Source organism: Kogia breviceps, chromosome 8 (assembly GCF_026419965.1).
Source record: "Kogia breviceps isolate mKogBre1 chromosome 8, mKogBre1 haplotype 1, whole genome shotgun sequence".
Lineage (NCBI taxonomy): Eukaryota > Metazoa > Chordata > Mammalia > Artiodactyla > Physeteridae > Kogia > Kogia breviceps.
Window position 1 is genome coordinate 34675101 of NC_081317.1, and position 21098 is coordinate 34696198.

The window sequence follows — 21098 nt, forward strand, 5'->3', positions numbered from 1 at the left end:
TAAAGTCCCCCCTTCCTCTCACTTCCATCCGTTCTTGTCAATTTCCCACTGTTACCAATGGAGTACAAGCCATCATCATTCCTCACTAGGACCACTCCAGGAGCCTCCTGAGTTTTGTCTCCTCTCTAGAGTGCCTTGTCCACTCTATAAGCAGAACCATCTTTGAAAACACAAACTCATGGGACTACCCTGGCAGTCCACTGGTTAAGACTTTGCCTTCCAATGTAGGGGGTGTGGGTTTGATCCTTGGTTGGGGAGCTAAGGTCCTACAAGCCTCGCGGCCAAAAAACCAACACATAAAACAGAAGCAATATTGTAACAAATTCAATAAAGACTTTAAAAATGGTTCACATCAAAAAAAAACCTTAAAAAAAAAACCCTAGGGCTTCCCTGGTGGCGCAGTTGTTGAGAGTCTGCCTGCTGATGCAGGGAATATGGGTTCGTGCCCCGGTCCGGGAAGATCCCATGTGCCGCGGAGCAACAGGGCCCGTGAGCCATGGCCTCTGAGCCTGCACGTCCGGAGCCTGCGCTCCCCAAAGGGAGAGGCCACAACAGTGAGAGGCCCACATACAGCAAAAACAAAAACAAAAACAAAAACCCTAAATACAAACTCATCATGATGCTCCTCAGTTGAAAAGGAAACTCTTGCACTGCTGGTGAGAATGTAAATTGATACAGCCACTATGGAGAACAGTATGGAGGTTCTTTAAAAAACTAACAGTACAACTACCATACGACCCAGCAATCCCACTACAGGGCATATACCCTGAGAAAACCATAGTTCAAAAAGAGTCCTGCACCACAAGGTTCATTGCAGCTCTGTTTACCATAGCCAGGACATGGAAGCAACCTAAGTGTCCATCGACAGATGAATGTATAAAGAAGATGTGGCACCTCTATACAATGGAATATTACTCAGCCATAAAAAGAAACGAAATTGAGTTATTTGTAGTGAAGCGGATGGACGTAGAGTCTGTCATATACAGTGAAGTAAGTCAGAAAGTGAAAAACAAATACCGTATGCTAACACATATATATGGAATCTAAACAAAAAACCAAAAAAATGGATCTGAAGAAAATACGGGCAGGACAGGAATAAAGACGCAGACTTAGAGAATGGACTTGAGGACACGGGGAGGGGGAAGGGTAACCTGGGATGAAGTGAGAGAGTGGCATGGACATATATACACTACCAAATGTAAAACAGATATTTAGTGGGAAGCAGCCGCATAGAACAGGGAGATCAGCTCGCTGCTTTGTGACCACCTAGAGGGGTGGGATAGGGAGGGTGGGAGGGAAACGCAAGAGGGAGGAGATAATGGGGATATATGTATACGTATAGCTGATTCACTTTGTTATAAAACAGAAACTAACACAGCATTGTAAAGCAGTTAAACTCCAATAAAGATGTTAAAAAAAAAAAAAAAAAAAAAACCTTCCATGCCTTCCCATTGTACTTAGGACAAAGGTCAAATTTCCTAGCATAGGGACTGTGTCTATCCTGTTCACTTTGTCCCCCCAATGTCTAAAATAATGCCTTGCACATGGTCAGTAAGTGCCCAGTACCTATTTGCTGCCTGACCGGAATACATGAGTGAAAGAATAAAAGTCCCTCCGTGCTTGGGTCTCAGGCCACCTTTCTGCCTCATTGCTGTGTCTCCCAGCCTGGTTATTGGATCTCCATCCACAATAGTCTTTTTCGTCCCTTTGATATACCGTTCTGTCTCCTGACTCATGGCCTTTGCACATACTGCTTCCTCTCTTTTCACTTAGTTATTTCTATTCATCTGTTTTCAGGGAAACCACCTAGGCCCCAAACTAAACCAGACCCCTGTGCTATATGTTTTTCTATTTCCGTGTCACTCTTCTGCACAGCTCTTACCACAATCTGCCTGTCTTGCCCACGTACTGGACCATGAGTTCCAGGACAGCAAATCCACCGCAGCTGTACTTAACAAGTTATCCCCAGCACTCAGCACACCGACTGCCCCATTGCACACTCTAAAAATATTTGTTGAATGAATGAATGAATGATTGAATAGCATAGTCCCTAGAAGATAACTGACCGGTGATGCCGTCGACTGAAGATAATGCACAACCTAAAAGTCGAGAGATATGTTTTATTCGATAGACATTCTGAGGACTTCAAACTTGGGACACAGCATCCCAGATAATGCTGAGAAACTGTCCTGAAGTGGCAAGGAGCGGATTGGGGAGCCACGATATACAGGAGTTTTTGCAACAAAAGACCAGGGAGTTGGAACATGAAAAGATTACTGTTAGTTAAAGAAAACCAGCTATCTCAAGTTAAGGAATTTAGCGTCTTTCTCTCTATGGGAAGATGCAAGAGTCTGGGCTCACTGAAATCATTCCTTGGATGTGCACCTCCACGGTCTGGGGCCAGTGTCCTGTGCTTTCTCATCCTGAGTCTTCTCGGCGTGGTGCACCATCAGGGCAGCCGTGTGATGGCTTGATGGCTGCAACATCCTTTGTTTACTGATATGGCAGGCAATATTGTAGCTCACAGTGCCAAAATTCACAGTAAAAACAAAGAAAAAAAAAAAACCAAACAAACCAAGACAAAAAAACCAAACACTAGTAGCACTTACTGAGCATAAACCTGTGAGGCAGACACTATTATCAACCTCATTTTACCGAGGAGGAATCGGAGGTGTACATAATGTTGTACAGCTCACTGCTCTGTGCAAATGCCCACCCCGGATCCATGATCTGTGCCTTGGAGGAGAAGCGGGAGGCATGGTCACACCGTGAAACAAAGGAGATGCCTCGGAACACGTTCTTAGAAGAGCCGTGGGTACCGCAGACCCCTTGACCTCTCTTCCAGTGCCGCAGGCACCCTGACTCTGGCATGAGCTCTTCCTATCCTTCAAAGGAAGAGCTTGTGCAAGAGTCATCTGTCCCTCAGGAAGCAGCAAACCCATGCTAGAATAACTGGGAGGGATTTGATCCAAGAAAACTGGTTTACGTCAATTCTTGATTCTCACAAAGTGAGAATTCACACTGGGAAATTTATCCTTATTTACTGAGTGCTCTCAAGCCTTTAGCCGCTCCTAGAAAAAGCAGAGTCATACACTTTCAGACCGAGAAGACACAGTAGAGATCATCTAACCCTAGGTCCCTCTACATCAGGGGTCCTTCCCATTTCAGTGCCACGGAGCCCTCCGTAGTCTAGAGAAGCCTGTGGCTCCCTTCTCAAACAAGGGTTTTAAATCTATAAAATAAAATACACTTGATTCCAAAGGAAGCCAACTAATTATACTGAAATACAGTAACTGCAGGAGTTTTAAATGTGATGTAGTAGTAAAGCTGCTTCTCTATTAACACACGAAATAATAGGATCTACTAGTACCACTGATTTTGAAACGGTGATGAATGCAATTGCTGTTTTGGATGCCTGCCACAATTTTCATGTCATGTGAAAAGAGCTATGATTTCTATTGGTAACAAAATCACAGGTATTGCTGCTACTCCTACTACACGTTGTGGCCTGCATTTTTACAACTGAAGGCAATACTCAACCGCCGTTAGAGCTTAGTGACAATGAAGATGTACTCCTTTTCCCATCCAAGTCCATGGTTCCCTTGGAGAACCATGGGGCTCACGTTAGGAACCCCTACTCTGCAGCCTCCTGGTGGCAGCTCGGACATCTTGAGTGACAGAGCACTCAATATCTCCAAGGTGTCCAGTTCCTGGTTCAGTCCCCTTTAATCATTGTGAACTTTAGGGTGAGAGATAAAACTAGAAGCAGTCCCAGCTTTGCTGGCATGTTAGTCATGTGACCAGAGTCATGTGACCAGAGTTAGTTAAATGACCAGAGTCATTTAACCCTGTGGACATCGGTGTCTTCACTGCAAGAATGGGAACAAGATGACAATTACATTAGAAAACATGCAAATGTCTCAGAGCACAAAGAGCACATAGGTGACTTAGCACTATTTTCTTCCCTTTGGTTTCAGTGAGTTGAAACCCACCTTTTTGAAGTTTCCACCTAATTTTGCCCTAGCTCTACTCTATGAAGCCGCACAAGTCATGGCTCCTTACGTACTTGAAGACGGCTCTATCCCGCCCCTCTACTGGCTGTCTCCACGTGGTGATTCTGTTGCTTCTCTGAGTAAAAGAAAAGCTGAGCGTATGGCTGGGAGTTATCTGTGCTGCTGCCCATTCCCAGAGAGACGTGTGAGGGCCCTGCGACAAGTCATCACGTTAGGATCGATTTTTCCTTTGGAAGGCACTTCCTGTAGGATCTGTCCTACCTGTCCTTACTAAGCTGCTGTACTTTTTGTTTAGGTGGTTCACGGGCACGCGGTCAGAGCGCTCTGTGTCTTGCGGTGAAGGATTCCGCAGTCGGCAAGTGACCTGTAAGCGCACGAGAGCCAACGGGACTGTGCAGGCGATGCCTCCGAGAGCATGTGCCCCCAGAGAGAGGCCTCTGGGAAGAAGACCCTGCTCCAGTCACCCGTGTGTTCAAGGGCTCATTGAACCAGGGAACCAGGGAACCAGGGAACGCTGACAAATCTAGTGTTTTGAAAGTATGCTCATCTAGTATAATCTTCCAGTCCCCGTGGTCAAACCCCTGTATCAAAACAATGAAATTTAAAAAGAGACTTCCCTGGCAGTCCAGTGGTGAAGACTTTGCCTTCCAGGGCAGGGGGTACGGGTTGGATCCCTTGTCGGGGACCAAGATCCCACATGCCTCGCGGCCAAAGAAACCAAAACATAAAACAGAAGGAGTGTTGTAACAAATTCAATAAAGACTTTTAAAATGGTGCACATCCAAAAAATAAAATACACCCATGCATCAGGGCCCCCTCCGCACGGGGGAAGAGGAGAGCCCAACTGCCACGTTGACAGTCATGAAACTCAGCTGCACAGGGACCTTACCACACCGCGCACAGGCTGGTTCACAGGACCTTCTTATCCTCTCAGGGGCCTCTCGGTTGTCATGAATACAGGCTGCAGGGACCAAACGTTCCCCTCGGCCCTTCTGAAAATGTTCGGTAATGTTAGCGCAGGAAGGTATTTCACACTTTCTGCATCTCTGCCCTGCGGTGCAGCAGTTGTTGCTGTTGGGAGTCACTGTGCTAATTCTCTTAGGTCATCTTGCCCTTTAGTTGTTCTGATTAACTCCAAGCGCTACATGGTTACACACTTGTCTACCTGGAAAATGCACAGCCCCAATTCTGTGCAGGGAAGACGCAAAGCAGAGTGTGATACATCTTTCTGGAGCATCAAGTTTATTAACTAGAATTGGAAGAAGCAAGGAGTTCTTGGAACAAGAACTATCCCCCCCACCGCCTCCCCCACCAACACGGAAGACAGAAGACTGGGGGAGGGGAGACGTGCCCCAGGAATCACAGTCCAGTCTCTTAAGTTTCACCCAGCGGGACACTGGGGTTGAGGGGCGGACCTGCAGCCACGGTGGCCTCTCTCTCAGTCGCCCTGGCTGCTCCGGACCATCCTCTGAGCTGGCCAGGGTCTTGGATACGATGCTTCTGAAGGCCGTGCAGAGAACACACACACACACACACCTTCCACTGGACCGGGTCCCAGGGAGCGCGGCAGCCTGACCTTCCTGCCTCGGTCACCCATGGGGTTCAGATGGGCTTCACTTTATTGTGACGCCTCATGCTGGGCAGTTTGCAACTGCAACAAAGATGCCTTGCAAAGAAGGTCCAGATTCTCCCAGCCACCCCTTGCTTTTTCTGGCTGTGGCCAGAGGGAATGGATGAGGACATACTCTCAGGCTGCGCAGCGCGGGAGGACCTTCCACTGTTGGACACACGCAGGGGGCAGCTGGTTCCCTCTGGGGCTCCAGTCCTGCTGCTGGGGGAGGGGGACGCCCCAGGGCCACACTGGTGGGCTGGGCTGGGGGTGGCAGTCCTCGACTCCAGGCTGGCTGGGGGACAGGCAGGCTCACTGGTCTTCTGCCCTGCCTGCCGGTCTTCCCGCTGTGGCACATTTTCTCCCTGGTGGAGCTGCCCGGTTTCCCGGGTGGACAACTCAGGGCTTGGCAAAGGCTCGAGCTCACCGCCACGGACGTCCCCGGAACACAAGGGCCCTGCAGCTGTGATGGAGGACACCACCGTTGCTTTCCTGGAGCCCACGCTGCCTTCTCCTCCGGCCTGCATGTCGTCCCACACCGAGTCCAGCATATTCGTCACCGTCCCCTCCAGGTCCTCTTCACAGGGTGGCTGGGGTGGCTTCTTCCGGCCCATCGTCACCCATGGGTGCCTCATGAGGTCAGGTAAGGTGCCTCTGTCACTGGGGTTGAGGGCGATCATTTTTCGTAGGAGACTCCGTACCTCTAAAGAAAGGTAGGTTGGGATGGGGTATTGCCCTGTTAAGATCTGCTCCCGCAGCTCCTGCAGGTCTTTTCCCACAAAGGGCCGGGACCCGGTTACCATGAAGTAGAGCACTACTCCCAGGCTCCACACGTCCACCGCAGGGCCGCTGTAGCTCTGCCCCAGCAAGAGTTCCGGGGCAGTGTACGGGAGTGTGCCGCAGAACGTGTACAGTGTCCTGCTGGTGTCACACATGTTGCTGAAGCCAAAGTCTGTAAGTTTTAGGTTCATGTTGCCATCAAAGAGGAGGTTCGGTGGCTTCAGGTCCCGGTGCACGACGCCCCTCTGGTGGCAGTGTTGCAGAGCGGAGACCAGCTGCTGGAACAGGCCTCGGGCCTGTGCCTCTGGCATACGGCCATGTGTGGTTAAGTAGTTGTACATGTCCCCACCACTGAGGTACTCCATTATCAAGAACATCGCCTCCTCTGTGTCAGTCACCCCCAGCAGTTTGACAATATTGGGGTGATTCAGAGCCTTCATACTGTGCACTTCCTGGTACAGTAGCTTCTGGAAAGCCGAGAAGTTCTGACGCCTCTTTTTAATGACCTTCACAGCCACCTGTGTCCCGGTCAGAATGTGCCGGGCCAGCTTCACTTTAGCGAAGCTGCCTTCGCCAATGGTGTGGAGGATCTCATAATCACTAATATGAGCCTCCTTGGCAGCGGAGTTGGCTGTGAGGCCCTGCATCCTTGTGGCCTAACTACACTGACTAGGCAAGGCTAAATAACTATCCTCACTAACAAACAACGCTAACTATGCTAACTGTGCCAACAGCGCTAACTGGTACTAACTACACTAACTATGCTAAAAAACTGTAACTATAAAAAAATATAACTAAAAAAAATCAACAAAATGGCAGGAACAAGGAAAAAACAAGCTAACTGTGGGTCCAAGGCCGTCAGGTCACCAAAAGCAGCTTCCTGGGCTTCAAGGACCAAAAACCTGGGCCCAGCTGGGCTCTTATAGGGCTTCTGTGAAGTACATCACAGTGGTGCACTGTGAGGTCAGAGCAAGAAATGGACCCATCGCAGCTGGGGATAAACCACAGTGGTTTTCTCACTTTTTGAGTTCAAGGCCCCTTTACACTTAGGAAAAAGGATCCCCAAGAAATTTTTCTTTACGTGTGTTATTAGATATTGGTATTCACTTTGTTATAAATTAAAATCGGTTAGGATACTTCAGTGGCCTTTTTATTTCTAGTTTGAAAATGTGTAATAATTTTAAAGACCTCATAATGTCTACACTTGAAACATTCAATTCCTTCCCCTTAAATTCTGGTCTCCAAATAATGTTACAACTTAACTGACTTCACAATACCATACAAAATGTTCTGTTGCATAAGACACGATAAGGCACATTATGAAAGTCTATGAAGCTGAGAGAAGATTTGCCAGGAAGGTCATGAGCAGATAGATTTCTCATCAGGAGCCTCGGAGGCCAGATGGCATGGCTCAATGTACTTGAAGTGTTGAAGGAAAGAAACCGTCCACCAAGAATCCTGTATCTAGCAAAACTTTCCTTCGAAAATGAGGGAGAAATCAAGACGTTCTCAGTTAATCAAGAGTTGAGAGAGTTCTTAACCACCAGACCTGCCTTGCCACAGGGAGTTCTTCAGGTTGGAGTCAAGGACCCTGGACAGTAGTAACTCAAAGCCTTAGGAAGAAATAAAGACCTCGGGTAAAAGTAGATAGACGGGTGATGAGAAAAGCTAGTACTGTCGTAACTTTGGTTTGTAGCTCCGCTTTTTGTTTTCTGTTTGATTTAAGAGACTAATATATAAGAAAGCACACACACGTAACAAATCATCACCTCGTTTCTAATACTGTCTTGTTTTTAATTTGGGGGAAAAGTCCGACCGGTCTCCAAGATGAATGAATGTACATGTCTGACCTCAAGGACTGCATTTGGAAATCACAGTGTCTCCGTCTCCAGTACAAAGGTTAATAACCAAGGTCGGGTCCCTTTGAATGCAGCAGCTCAATAACAAGCTACAAGATAGATGGATCTGAGGCAACAGGGACAAGAGCAGGCTTCAAGAAAAGGAGCAGAGGAACACTAGTAATATGTGCACAGAAGTCTCAGAACCAGTATTCCAAATACCACCTTGAATGCTATTATAATAAAAAAAATACCTTGGAAAAAATGCTTAAGAAATGTGTAGTAGACCCTGTCTTAGTCTGCAGGGCACCAAAAGAGAAAACCACAGATGGGGTGCCTTAAACAGCAGAAATTTATGTTCTCCCAGTTCTAGAGGCTACAAGTCCAGAATCAAGGTGCTGTCGGGGTTGGTTTGGGTCAGACTTCTCTTTCTGGCTTGTGGACAGCCACCTTCTAACTACATCCTCACACGGCCTCTTCTCCGTGCACACACACACCCAGTTCTGGGGTCTCTTCCTCTTCTTAGAAGGACACTACTCCTGTCAGATTAAGGCCCCACCCTTATGGCCTCATTTAACCCCTAACCTCCTTAGAGACCCTACCTCCAAATACAGTCACACTGGTGGTTAGAGCTTCAATATATAAATTTTGAGGGGACAGAAACGGGTCCGGAACATTATGCCCTTTGGTCCCCCCAAAATTTACGTCCTTCTCATGGGCAAAATACACTCACCCCATCTCAATATCCCCAGAGGTCTTAACCTATTCCAACACCAATTCCAAGTCCAAAGCCTCATTAAATTTCACCTGATCAGGTATGGGTGAGAAACGGCACATAAAACTAACCATCACAGAACCTATAAAGAAAACTGTAACACACCGTTGAACCATGTAACAGAAAAGCCGAACAGTCCATTTCTTTAAGTGAACTGAAACATGTTACGTAATTCCAACTCAGATTACCGTAGAATTCTTTTTTCGGAACTTAACGATAATTTTGACATTCATGTGGGAGGAATGAGTGAGGACGAGTAAGTTTTAGAAAAGCAAATTACTAGAGGTATAGAAAGACTTTCCTTATCTGATGTCAAAGTGTGCCACAAAGCTATTGTAGTAAAATAGTGCAGCATTAGTACAGGAATAGACGTTGAGTCATGGAATATAATTAGAGTAGAGAAACAGACCCATGTAAAATGAGTTTAACGTTCAAAGGCAGCCCATCATAGAGGGAAGAATAGTTCAAACGAAAATAAACAGTACTAAACTACAGAAAGTTTTTTTTTTTTCCGAGACATTAAAGAAGATTTAAATAAATGAAAAGACATCCTATATTTATGGATCAAAAGACTTACTATTATTCAGATGACAGCACTCCCCAGGCTGATCTACAGATTCAACACAATCCCTTTCAAAATCCCAGCTTCTCTGCAGAAATTGACAAGCTGATCCTAAAATTCATGTGGAAATATAAAGGACTCAGAATAGCCAGAACAATCTAGAAAAAGAACAGAGTTGGAGGGCTCAGACTTCTCAATTTCAAAACTTACTACAAAACTGTGATAATCATGAGAGTGTGGTACTAGCATAGCATAGACACACAGATTGATGAAAGAGAGTTGCAAGTGTGGCGATAAATCCACGTATCGGTGTCAACTGATTTTCTGCCAAGGTGACAAGACCCTTCAACGGGGAAGGAATAATCTCCTCAACAAATGGTGCAGGACAACTGAATAGCCACATACAAAAGAATGAGCTTGGATTCCTAGCCTACAACATATATAAAAAATTAAGGCAAAACTTATCAGACACCTAAACTTAAGAGCTAAAACAATAAAGCTCCTGGAAGAAAGTGTAGCCATAAATCTTCATGCTTTGGATTAGGAGATGGTTTCTTAGACATGACACCAAAACACAAGCTACAACCACAACAAAAATAAATCGGACCACATCAAAATTAAAAACATTGTTTGCTACGAAGGACATGATCCAGAAAGTGGACAGCCCACAGAGTGGGAGAAAGTATTTTAAAATCATATATATGAAAGGGAACTTGTTTCTAAAACATACAAAGAACACTCAAACTCAATAATAAAAACGCAAATCAACTAATTAAAATATTGAAAAGGAGCTGAATAGACGTTTCTCCAATAAAGACTTACACATGGCCAATAAGAAGAGGAAAAGATATTTAGCATCATTAGTCACTGGGGAAATGCTAATCACAAAGAGAGATAGTAGCAAGCGTTGATAAGGACATGGAGAAATTGGAACCTTAATACTTTGCAAACGGGAATGTAAAATGGTCTAGCCACTTTGGAAAACAGTCTGACAGTTCTTCGAAAGGTTCCATGTATGGGTTACCATATGACCCAGTGATTCTACTCCTCGGTATGGACCGAAGAGAAATGAAAACAGGTTCACACAAAAACTTGTGCGTGAATGTTCACAGCAGCATTATTTATAAGAACCAAAAAGTGGGAGTAACTCAAATCAAAGCCATAATAAAGCTCCCAAAATTGGAAATAACTGACCGATAGGTAAATGTGGTGTATTTGTACAATGGAATATCATCTGGCCATTAAAAAGAATAGAGTACTAATATGTATTACAAAGGTGATGAACCTTAAAGACATTATGGTCAGGGAGGGAAGAAGGCAGATACAAAAGACCACAAATTGTATGATTCTCTTCATACGAAGTGTCTACACTCGGTAAACCTCTAGAGAAAAAAGTAGCTCAACAGTCAGTTGTCTAGGCCTGAGGGGGAGAGGCCATGGGAGGAATTGGGAGTAGATGCTAAAGGGGACAGGGTTTCTTTGGGGGATGGTGATAATGTCTTAAAGTTGACTGTGGTGATGGTGGCACAACTCTAAAAACCATTCAATTGTATACATTAAACAGTGACTTGTACAGTATGTGAATTATATCACAATAATGTTGTTAGAAAAAAAAAAAGATTGTATGAGGGAAATTGGTCAACTAATGTTAAGAAAAGAAAGCAAAATGAGAGCTCAAACTCACATACATCACGTACGTCAGAATAAATTCTGACTTGATTAAAGTGCTCAGTGTAAAAGTAACTAAACTGGACTAGAACTATCAGGACGGGAAAGACCATTTCAAGCATAAAACACATTACAAGAAAAATTAATAGGTGCTATGAGTACAGAAAAATTTAAGAACTGCATGTATGTCAAAATATTTTTTTTTTTCTGTAACTGAACTCACCTCAATACAGAGCCTTCATTTTTGCTCTGAGCAGGAAAACCCAACCTTGCCCATGGCTTCTGGTTTTAAGCACAGTCATTGCCGAACCTAAGCCTGGTCAATTACAGACTGGCCCTGTCCTTTCCCCTTCTGCCCAGAGGTGGTCAAAGTTTCTGGGGGAAAAGAGGAGGAAAGGAAACTTCTGGCTCTGAAGGAGGGCTGTCTGGTCCTTAGAGCTGGGCTTCCATCCTCCCTCACTTCCCTCGGGGACAGCTGACCCCCTCCCTGTAGCTAGTCCTCAGCAATGCCGCCGCAGCACACGGTTTTGGAACCCCAGCATGCATGAGCTCACAACGTTGTTTATACCGCATTGTGCTTTTGTTCCAGTGTCCTGGACGTTGCCTGGGTCACGCTGTGAGGATGCAGTAGCAGCATCATATAATTTGTCAACACCCCAAGGTTGTTCTGAGTCCCGCTGTGATGACAGGAGGTACCGGCCCCGCCCTAGGGCAGCACACAACCTCTGCCACCTCAGTAGTGACTATGATCGCCTGAAAGTGGCATCCTCTGTCCTCTGTACCGCCTCTCAAAATGGACAGTTCCTACTAAATTATGATTTCTCATGGTGCCACCCTCAATACTATGTATTATACCAAAATACTCATTAACATGTACTATTTATCATTACAAATTATTTGGATGTTCAACATACAGGGACACCGCAAAGAGAAAGGAAAAAGTAGCACTGAGAATAGACAGGTATCTTTCCCTCTATACACAAAGCTGATGGAGCCTCATAATATTTCATTTAGGTTTACAGATTAAATCTGTCACCTAGTGTTTTCAAGGAACTACTTTATTCCTTTGTTTAGACACTGTTTTTTTTTTTTTTTTTTTTTTTTTTTTTTTGCGGTATGCGGGCCTCTCACTGTTGTGGCCTCTCCCGTTGCGGAGCACAGGCTCCAGACGCGCAGGCCTAGCGGCCATGGCTCACGGGCTTAGTTGCTCCGCGGCATGTGGGATCTTCCCGGACCAGGGCACGAACCCGTGTCTCCTGCATCGGCAGGCGGATTCTCAACCACTGCGCCACCAGGGAAGCCCTAGACACTGTTTGATTAGGACGTTGGCACAGAATCACGTCCAACGTTATTAGCAGAGAATAAAATTAACTTTTATCTCGTTAAGGGGCTGACACACACACAAAAATGCTTCCCTCTTTTATAGAAGTCTGAGCTGACAGATGATTTAGGGATAGAAGAACTCTGTTTGTGATTTTGCCTGGCGGGGAAGGGGGGCGCCCCAACTCCCACATTGTGCAAGGGTCAAGTGTATAGTGCTTCAAGATGAGCAGTGAGTCTTTCTAGAAAACATTCATGGTGCTGGAATTGAAATTCCCCTTCACTTGCGACAGGCCTTGGAGTTTCCAAGGTCACTTGATGAACACAAAAATCAACCATTTTACAGTAACTTGTAAGACTGTGTTAGCCTAATGAGGCTGAGCCACACAGAAGATAAGTAATGGGACACCTCAGAGATCTCAACGATGTACTACTTCCTTCTTTCCTTTCCTTTCTTTCCTTCCTTCTGTCCTTTCCTCCTTCTCTCCTTGACTCTTTCCCCTTCCTTCCCTCCCTCCCTCCCTCCCTCCCTTCCTTCTCTAAGGCCTACATAGGTTACAAGCAGTGGGCAGCATTATCGGGACAGTGGAAAAGGTACACCTTTATTTCCAACTCAGATAAATTTTTCTAGGAAATCCCCTCTATTTTCTTGGCAGTTTGAAATACGTTGTAATCTTTAGTAACTCCGCAAGGACACCGAACAAAGTCCACATTTTACAATCTAAACACTAATGTAAGGCTTGGGTCCTCTCTCGTGTACAGGGTGATGAAATCCCAAATATTCTGGGCTTTTACGTAGCAACATTTTGGGATTTTACCATTTTTCCAATATTGTCCTTTATTCTGCCCGAGGTCTAATCCAGGATCCCACATTGTGTTTTGTTGCCTTGCCTCTCTAGCCTCCTCCGATCTGTGATGCTTCCTCAATTTCTTCTTGTCTTTCATAACCTTGACACTTTTGACCATGACACTGGCTACAGGTTTTGTAGAATGTCCCTCAATCCGGGGTTATCTAGTGTTTTCTCAAGATTAGAGCGCGGTTATGCATTATTGCCCTTCTTAATGCAAACTAACAGGGGGAACAATAGGTCACTAAGTCCTATTACTAGTGACTTGATCCTTGGTTCAGGTAGTTTCTGCCAAGTTTCCTGTCTATTAAGTTCCTATTTTTCTCCTTGTAATTAATAAATACTTATTTGAGAGACAATCCTTTGACACTGTACAAATACTCTGCTTCTTCTTAAAGTACTATCCCTCAATGTTAGCGTCCACTGTGCATTGTGCCTACAACAATTATCCCGAAGTTGTTCTAACCGTGACCTTCTACTTCCTTCGTTCCTTCTACTTCTGCTAATTGGAATCCTCTGGAAGGGAAGAGTTGTCCCTTCTTCCCCATTTATGCACTTTATGGATATCCATATAGACTCCAGGGGATGCATATATACCTAGACATAGTTATAGATATCTGTATCTACATATATATCGAGGGACTGAAATCCAACACTATCATTATTTTGTTGCTCAAAGCATGCTAGCTTTGGCCATTGGGAGGGTTAAAAGGTTGACTGTGTATACCCTGATCCTTGAATATGCGTGCACGCGTGCGCACACACACGCAATTTTTTTTTTTCCTCCCTGTATCTATGCGTTCATACTGAAACCTTGAATGCCATTCCAGCACACAGGGTCATTATTATATAGTCCGTACCTTTTTCCTGTTTGTAAACTTCTGTCTCTGACAGGGAGAAGCCAGGCTTTCGTTATCTGCAATGTATTTTCTTGGTCGTAGTTTCAGAGCTGCTAACACATACCCCTGTGAAAGCAAAACAAGAAATTACCAACTAGAGTACACTATTTGTATAGTATTCTTTTTGTCTACTGCCTTATGGTGTCCAGTGAGAACCCACTTCCAGAGTGACTTAGGTCATCCCCTTCCTTCCCACCCCCTGCAGTGTGGTTCTGTGATTCATTCGTAGTACAGCCATCCTCATTTATCACGGTCTGCACTCCTCCTTGCGTTCTCCCCACCTCCTGGTGACAAATTTTCTAAATCTCGTTTAAAACTTTAAAACAGGATGTTTTTCAGCTCTCATAAACATTTTTTCCTACCACAGAAAATTGGTGTTGCCCTCGGGAAACCAATGTTCTGTTACTTAGCTTCCTTTTAAACGTGATTTGATGATTAGAAGTCTCAGTCCTCTAGCCTACCATGCCCCCTCATCACTCAGCACACATCCCGCGAGGAAAACCAGCCACACATCAGGGCTATTTACAGACCCCGGTTGGTCACACTGGCCTACATGTCAGGTGCTCCGCTGGTTTCCTTCCCTTCCCCTAGGAGGGCCCCGCTGCTGATGCTACCCGAATTTTCAGCCTTGGCCTAGACTTGACAAATGCTCCCAGAGAAGTACACAGTTGGCCATCTCAGCTCATGTAGGAAGGGCTCCCCTCGGTCTGTAATTTTAGTTCTTTGCTTCCATTAAAAAGAGATTTTTTAAAATTTATGTATCTTTTTAAGCTGTTTCAGTGGAAGTAATGGCTTTCTGCCATCTGCTATGTCCTATCTGGTAGCAGAACTGAGAACTTGTTACTGGCTACTAGAAAAACGTTAATGAAGCTCCTCAGTCTGACAAGCAAGACTTCACAATCTGATCTCAACCTACATGTTTGGAAGCATTCACCGATCTCTCAGATCCTGAAATTCTCTGGTTCCCACCATGTTTGCTGAACCACCCTCTTATCTTTCTGGCTGTATGATTTTTTTTGCTCGCCTCAACCTAAGCTTTTAGGATATCCCTCCTCTTTCTATATATCAATACTTACTAGTCCGTGATGCATTCCCAGACTAGCCTGGAGTGGTGTCTTGCTTAGTCTAAGTGTTTGAAGCCCTAGTTGTTCCATTACTTTTCTTGTGAATTATTCGCCTCTTCTTGTGATATCTCCTGTTTTGATTTCGCGTATGACTTACCTAATTCTTCAGGCTATTACCGCTCTTCTTTCTCAACTCAACTGTAAAGTTTCTAAATGTCAACAACGATGCTCAATTCAGATCTCTATTCCTTATAGTGCCCAGCACACAGAAGAGTCGTCCCTTAAAAGTATCACATCAAATACTGACCTATTTTCATTATCTACATGTTCATCTGAATGACTTTCTAAAGCAAGGCTGCTGCTAGGGGCAGGTATGTTTCTGTGTCTAAGAGCCACCAGTTTCACAGAACCACGTCTCCAGAATCTACATGTCACCCTTCTCACCATCTTGTAGAGTTTTTCGTTTTTGTTTCTAATCATATCCCATTTCTGCCTTTGCTCTGTTCTTTAATTCTTCGGTGACAGTGAGAGAGAGTCCCTTCCCATTGTGATTTCTCTTCAGCTACAGACCTGTCTGTCCTGCCGTAGGTATCTACAAAACCTGCAGTACAATCATCACGCAGAACGACGAATTATTCCCTCGGCCCTTAGTATTCGTTGTCCCATGCCCGAAAACCTGGAAATACAAGGATCCCTGTTCCTCCCTAGGGAAGATGAGGAGAGAGAAGGCCAGAAGGAACCCAGGGATCCTCAACACTGGATTACGGGAGTGGAAGTACAGGAATCTATAGGAAACCCAGCTAATGAGAAGCCAGAACTAGCGTTGGTGTGTGTGTATGTGTGTGTCTCATATGTAAATAGTCACAGCATCAAGGAGTATCACTATTGTTGTATTTTTCAATAGACTTTGTGGGGAAAAAAAGAGAAAAGAAAATCTCACTATGGTTGTTTTAAAAGACCTAGTACAGACCGTTCACCAATTACCTTTTATGTCAAATTATTACACAATACACTGTCTCCTCTGCATACCAATAAATACATAACTTAGCAATTACTGTATGCTGTATTAGATTCTAACAATATATTTATTCACCATGTGCATTGTCTTAAAAATGTATCCTTTGTACAGATCTCCCTCCTGGGCTGACATACAGATCACAGCCATACTGATACCATATACTTTAGTTACCCATTAAACTGGTAAGAGTGACACTGAAAGAAAAAGTATGTATTCTCTTATTACCGGTTTAACGTATACATCATTACTTTTACTGTGGATGGCATCACTCGTACAAAAGGGTTGTATATTAGGACATACCCGTTCAGCTATATCACATAACCAGTGAAAAGGCTATAAGCCTAAATATGCAATTACATTATTAACGAAAAAAATATGAACTAACAAGATAGCCTATTGTGTAAAAATAAAGGACCCCACTCCCTGCCCAAAAGCAACAGACCATTATAGACTCAGACTGATTGGGGCGGAAGAACCTGGTCATACGTTGTACAGTCCTTACTCTTCCAAGTCAGTTGCCAGGAGGCAGGAGGTATTCCAGGCTGGAAGTCTTGGAGGAGCAGGTTGCCTAGGTGGTGCTCCAACACTGTCTCGCTGGGTGGACAAGCCTATTGTATTCTGAGGTTCAGTATCAGGGACCATCTGCTAACAGATGCAAGCTTCACCCTCTACTCCAGCCTTTCTCAGTATAAAGGGAGTATTTTGGTTCTCTACCTGCTCACTCTTTTGCTTTATCGCTTGGTTCAGAACTTGAATGGAGAAGAGGGCTGCTCTTTATTTGACTTTCTCAAAGGCTCCAGTATGCTCAGTAAAGTTTCAACCCATGCTGGGATGGAAGGAAAGGAACAGTGCCGACTAAACGTGGCATAATGTGACACATATGACATAATGCTTGTTCAGAGGTATCCTTTGTTTTCATGGTTGGAGACAGAGAAAACTAATTAAGTGGCTGAATTTGGACAGGAATCCAGGCCTCTTAACTCTCCATCAAGCCAACAGTCCGCTTTTTTCTCACTATACAATACTATGTAGACAACAGGGAAAAAAGTTTTTTCCTAAGCCACGGAGACTTACGTTTGGCAATGCACCAAAATCATGATCTGATGTTAGATCTCAAAGCTGGAAGGAAGGTTTTGGTTTTTGGCTCTTTAGTTTTTGAAATGGCAGGTTACCTTTATAGGTCGGGACGGTACCCAACTTCCCTTTTTTAACGTGTCTCTCCAAAGGCCGAGCTATTGCCACACGCTGCACTTTACAAGAATGAAGATGCCGTGTGCAGGTGGTACCAAGATCAATCTCCCCCTGCTTTGGTTTATAGTACTTCTGGTGCATGGCGAGGCTGTCTGACTATTTCAGAAGGACGAGAATCCGACCTGAAACATATAAATTTGAAACATAGCTTCACAGGTTCTTTTATTTCTAAGTTTTTCAATGCAGTAGTAAAATTTTCCAGACTTTTTTTTTTTACTTGAAAAGTCTAAGAAGATATTAAAATGGTGATTGTTGATAAGCTCCTTGAAAGAGATTACTGAATTCCTTTATGTCCTATCCAGTGAGTAAATATAAGAAAAATAAATGTCAGAGATCCTAGTTTTCGAAACATCTTTAAAGTGGATCCTCAGTTAACTGGCTCTTACATAAATACCATCTTCAAATCACTGAATGTTTTCCTAACCCGGAAGGAAATCTCAGGTTAAAGATTTAATGAATCTGAAAACAATTTTAACTCTATCGCCTGGGTCCACTTTGTCAAAATCCTTCTTCATCCTATTAAGGACTCTAATAAACGATTTGGGCATGCTCTCTTCTTGTTGAAGTAACGCTGTCTTTCTGCTCACCATTAAGTAATCAATTAAGGAAAGAATTTAACGTCTAAACTCTGGCCTTTAGACATACATCATATTCAGAGTATTGATGTGGGTCAGAGTCATATGGTACCCTAGCCATCCTGGGCATTATGTAACATTATGTGGCAGAGGTGGTACTGCAGACGCTGAGGTTGTCTGGTGGGGTGGTGAGACCACGGACTCAGACCGATCAGACTCCCTGGGTCCAAATGCTGCCTCTGTCATTCACCAGATTTATCATGTGGGATAACTTTACCCTGTCTATGCTCCAGTTTCCTTAGATATCAAATAGGACAAGAATACCATCTACCTCACCGGGCGGTTGGAAGGACTGACACATGCACGCATGTACAGCATACGCATGAGTGTTCAGTACACAGTAAGGATGATATGTTAGCTCTACAGATGACTACACGTCTTCAAAATGGCTTTTTTTCTCTGGGACACTATGGACTGTTCCACTCACTGCATCACTTGTTTAAACCATCCTGTATTAATCAATATTTTCTGTTTATGTCCATAAGCTCCAAAAACCAAAACTCACTGAATCCCTTCTCCAGTCACGATGTGACCTCTCCGACTTGTTAACTCCGTTGCCTCACCCCCATCAACCCACTTCAACCCGGTTGCCAGCACTGTCACTTCTCTAACACAGCTTGAAGGTGCGCCGTGACTTCTACGTGATTAAATCCATCAGGCGTTTTTAGTCCTCATCTTACTTAACCTCTCAAGTCGTAATCGACATTATTGCCCACTCCCTCTATTTCTGAGAAATTCTCTCTCCCTGCCTTCCTCGCTATTTCTTCTTGGTCTCCTACGCAGCTTCGCCCTCCTGTAGTCCGTCATGAAGTTGGGCAGTTCCTCGACACTGGGGCTACCCACTCTCCCCTTCTCACCCAACGTTCCCTCCTGAGGACAACGCCTCTTACTCCCACAGCTGCCATTACCAACTATGTGGAAACACCTCTCACTCGTACGTCTCCACTCAAGACCTCTTCTCTTAGCTCCGTACCAGTCTTTACAGTGGCCTGTTGGATATTCAGTGGCACCTCAAAACTTAGCAGACCCCTAATCAAACTATTCCCCCCCAACAAATATGGGCCTATTGGCTTCTTCCCTATTTTTAGTGACTGGCATCACCGTCTCGTCAGCTGCACTCAGAAACCTAGGACTAACCCTTCACGCCTCACCTCCCTCCTATATTTCGTTCATCATCAGCTCCTGTCAATTCTGCCTCTTAAATATCTCTTAAATCCGCTTTTCTCTCTCTCATCACCATCCCAAGCTTTCATAATAGCTCATTCAAATCAATTCAATACCTTCCTAAACTCATTTACTAGTTCTCTCTCCAATCTTTTCTTACACTGCACCCACAGTCATCCTGTCACACATAAATTTGATCAGGTCATTCTTGCCCTCATCTCCCTAGCCTCTTCCTCACCTCTCTTTCGTACCCCACCCCCCTCAACAAACAAACACACAAACAAAAAACAAGAAATAAAAGAAAGCTTCAGTGGCTTCTTATTGCTCTAAGGATATAGGAAAAACCTGAACACGGCCTCTCTCACTAGCTTCAAATCACACCGTGCTTCCTCTTGTTTTTTCTCTGCTCCTGCTGGCCTTCTCTGACCATTTCCTTCTTTCCATGCTCCTTCCTGCTACAGGCTGCTCTCTCCTTGGAAGGCACTTTCTTACCGTCTTAATCCAGTCAATTGCTTTACAGCCTTCAGATTTTAGCTCATTCTTCTCACTTCCCCGATAAAGTCAAGCCTCTTATCCCGGATCCGAAGTTACCTTGCGCCTACCCTTCACAGATCTGATCACTGTTGCTATTTCATACTTATTTTGAGTGATGTTTTTGACTGACACCTTCACGAGACTGCAACGTCCGTGAGCACAGAGATCATGACTGCTTTGCTCACCACTCTATCCCAGGTGCCTAGCATAGCACCTGACACTTAACGAATGCCCATGAAATATTATTTAGTGGATAAATCCCATACCTCTGCTTCTCAAGACATCTGAGTTGTTCTTTGCTCTTCCCAAATACCAGCTAGAGAGGAATAGGCTAAAATGCAGTCAGGAAGTGGAGAGGACAGAGGAAGCTTAGAAGTCTTCGTTTCTCTAGTAAGATTAGTTAGGAGTTAGAAAGTTTACCTCCAAACCCAAAGCTACTTTCTATGGAGAAGTAGTAAAGGGTAAATGCACTCTTAGTCATCTGATACATCCTAAAACCCTTGACGTGTCTGGAATCATACTTTCAGGGCAGACTTCCGGCCAACTCTGGCGATCATCTACTGTGCGACAGCTGTAATGCTATAAAGGATCAAAAGTCCTGTACAAGTCCAGACATCTGCTCTTTACGCAGTCTCTTCCTGTATTACAGAGAAGTATAGAACAGAATGACACATGATTCTGTGTTGGTACAGATGAATCAGTGGCTTTCTGCTGCCTCGTCAACGTGGTCCCCATGAGGGAGTCAAGCAAGACTTCCAAACCCCTTGAATATGGCTCTTGGAAATACTGCTAGTTCCCTAGTCAAACTACGAAGAAAAGATCTAATGTTTTAGGAAGTGGAAAGACGATGATTTAAGAAATGGAAGTTTTGCTTTTGTTGGCATATTTGAACCTTTTGGGAGTTGGGACATTTCTTTCTTTCTTTTATTTTTTTATTTTATTATTATTATTTTTACTATTACAGGCTACTTGAACAAGGCAACTGGGAAAGCCCAGAATGGAAAAGCAACTGCCTTTGACAGAGAGATGTGGCAGGTTAAACTTTCTTGATTTTAACACTCCGAGTTGGTTAAATGCAAAATGTTTATTCGATAAACATGAACAGTGTGAAAGTTATTTC

General features: G+C 44.3%; 1 protein-coding gene across 1 annotated transcript in view; it reads left to right on the plus strand.

The window, feature by feature from the left end:
• LOC131760787 (ADAMTS-like protein 3) overlaps nt 1-11876 on the plus strand; it is a 122196-nt gene extending 110320 nt beyond the window's left edge. Inside the window, exons 11-12 of the mRNA XM_067041060.1 lie at nt 4309-4509; nt 11831-11876. Coding sequence (XP_066897161.1) covers nt 4309-4509; nt 11831-11876 — 247 coding nt within the window. The remainder of the gene's footprint in view (nt 1-4308; nt 4510-11830) is intronic.
• The last annotated feature ends 9222 nt before the right edge of the window (nt 11877-21098 follow it).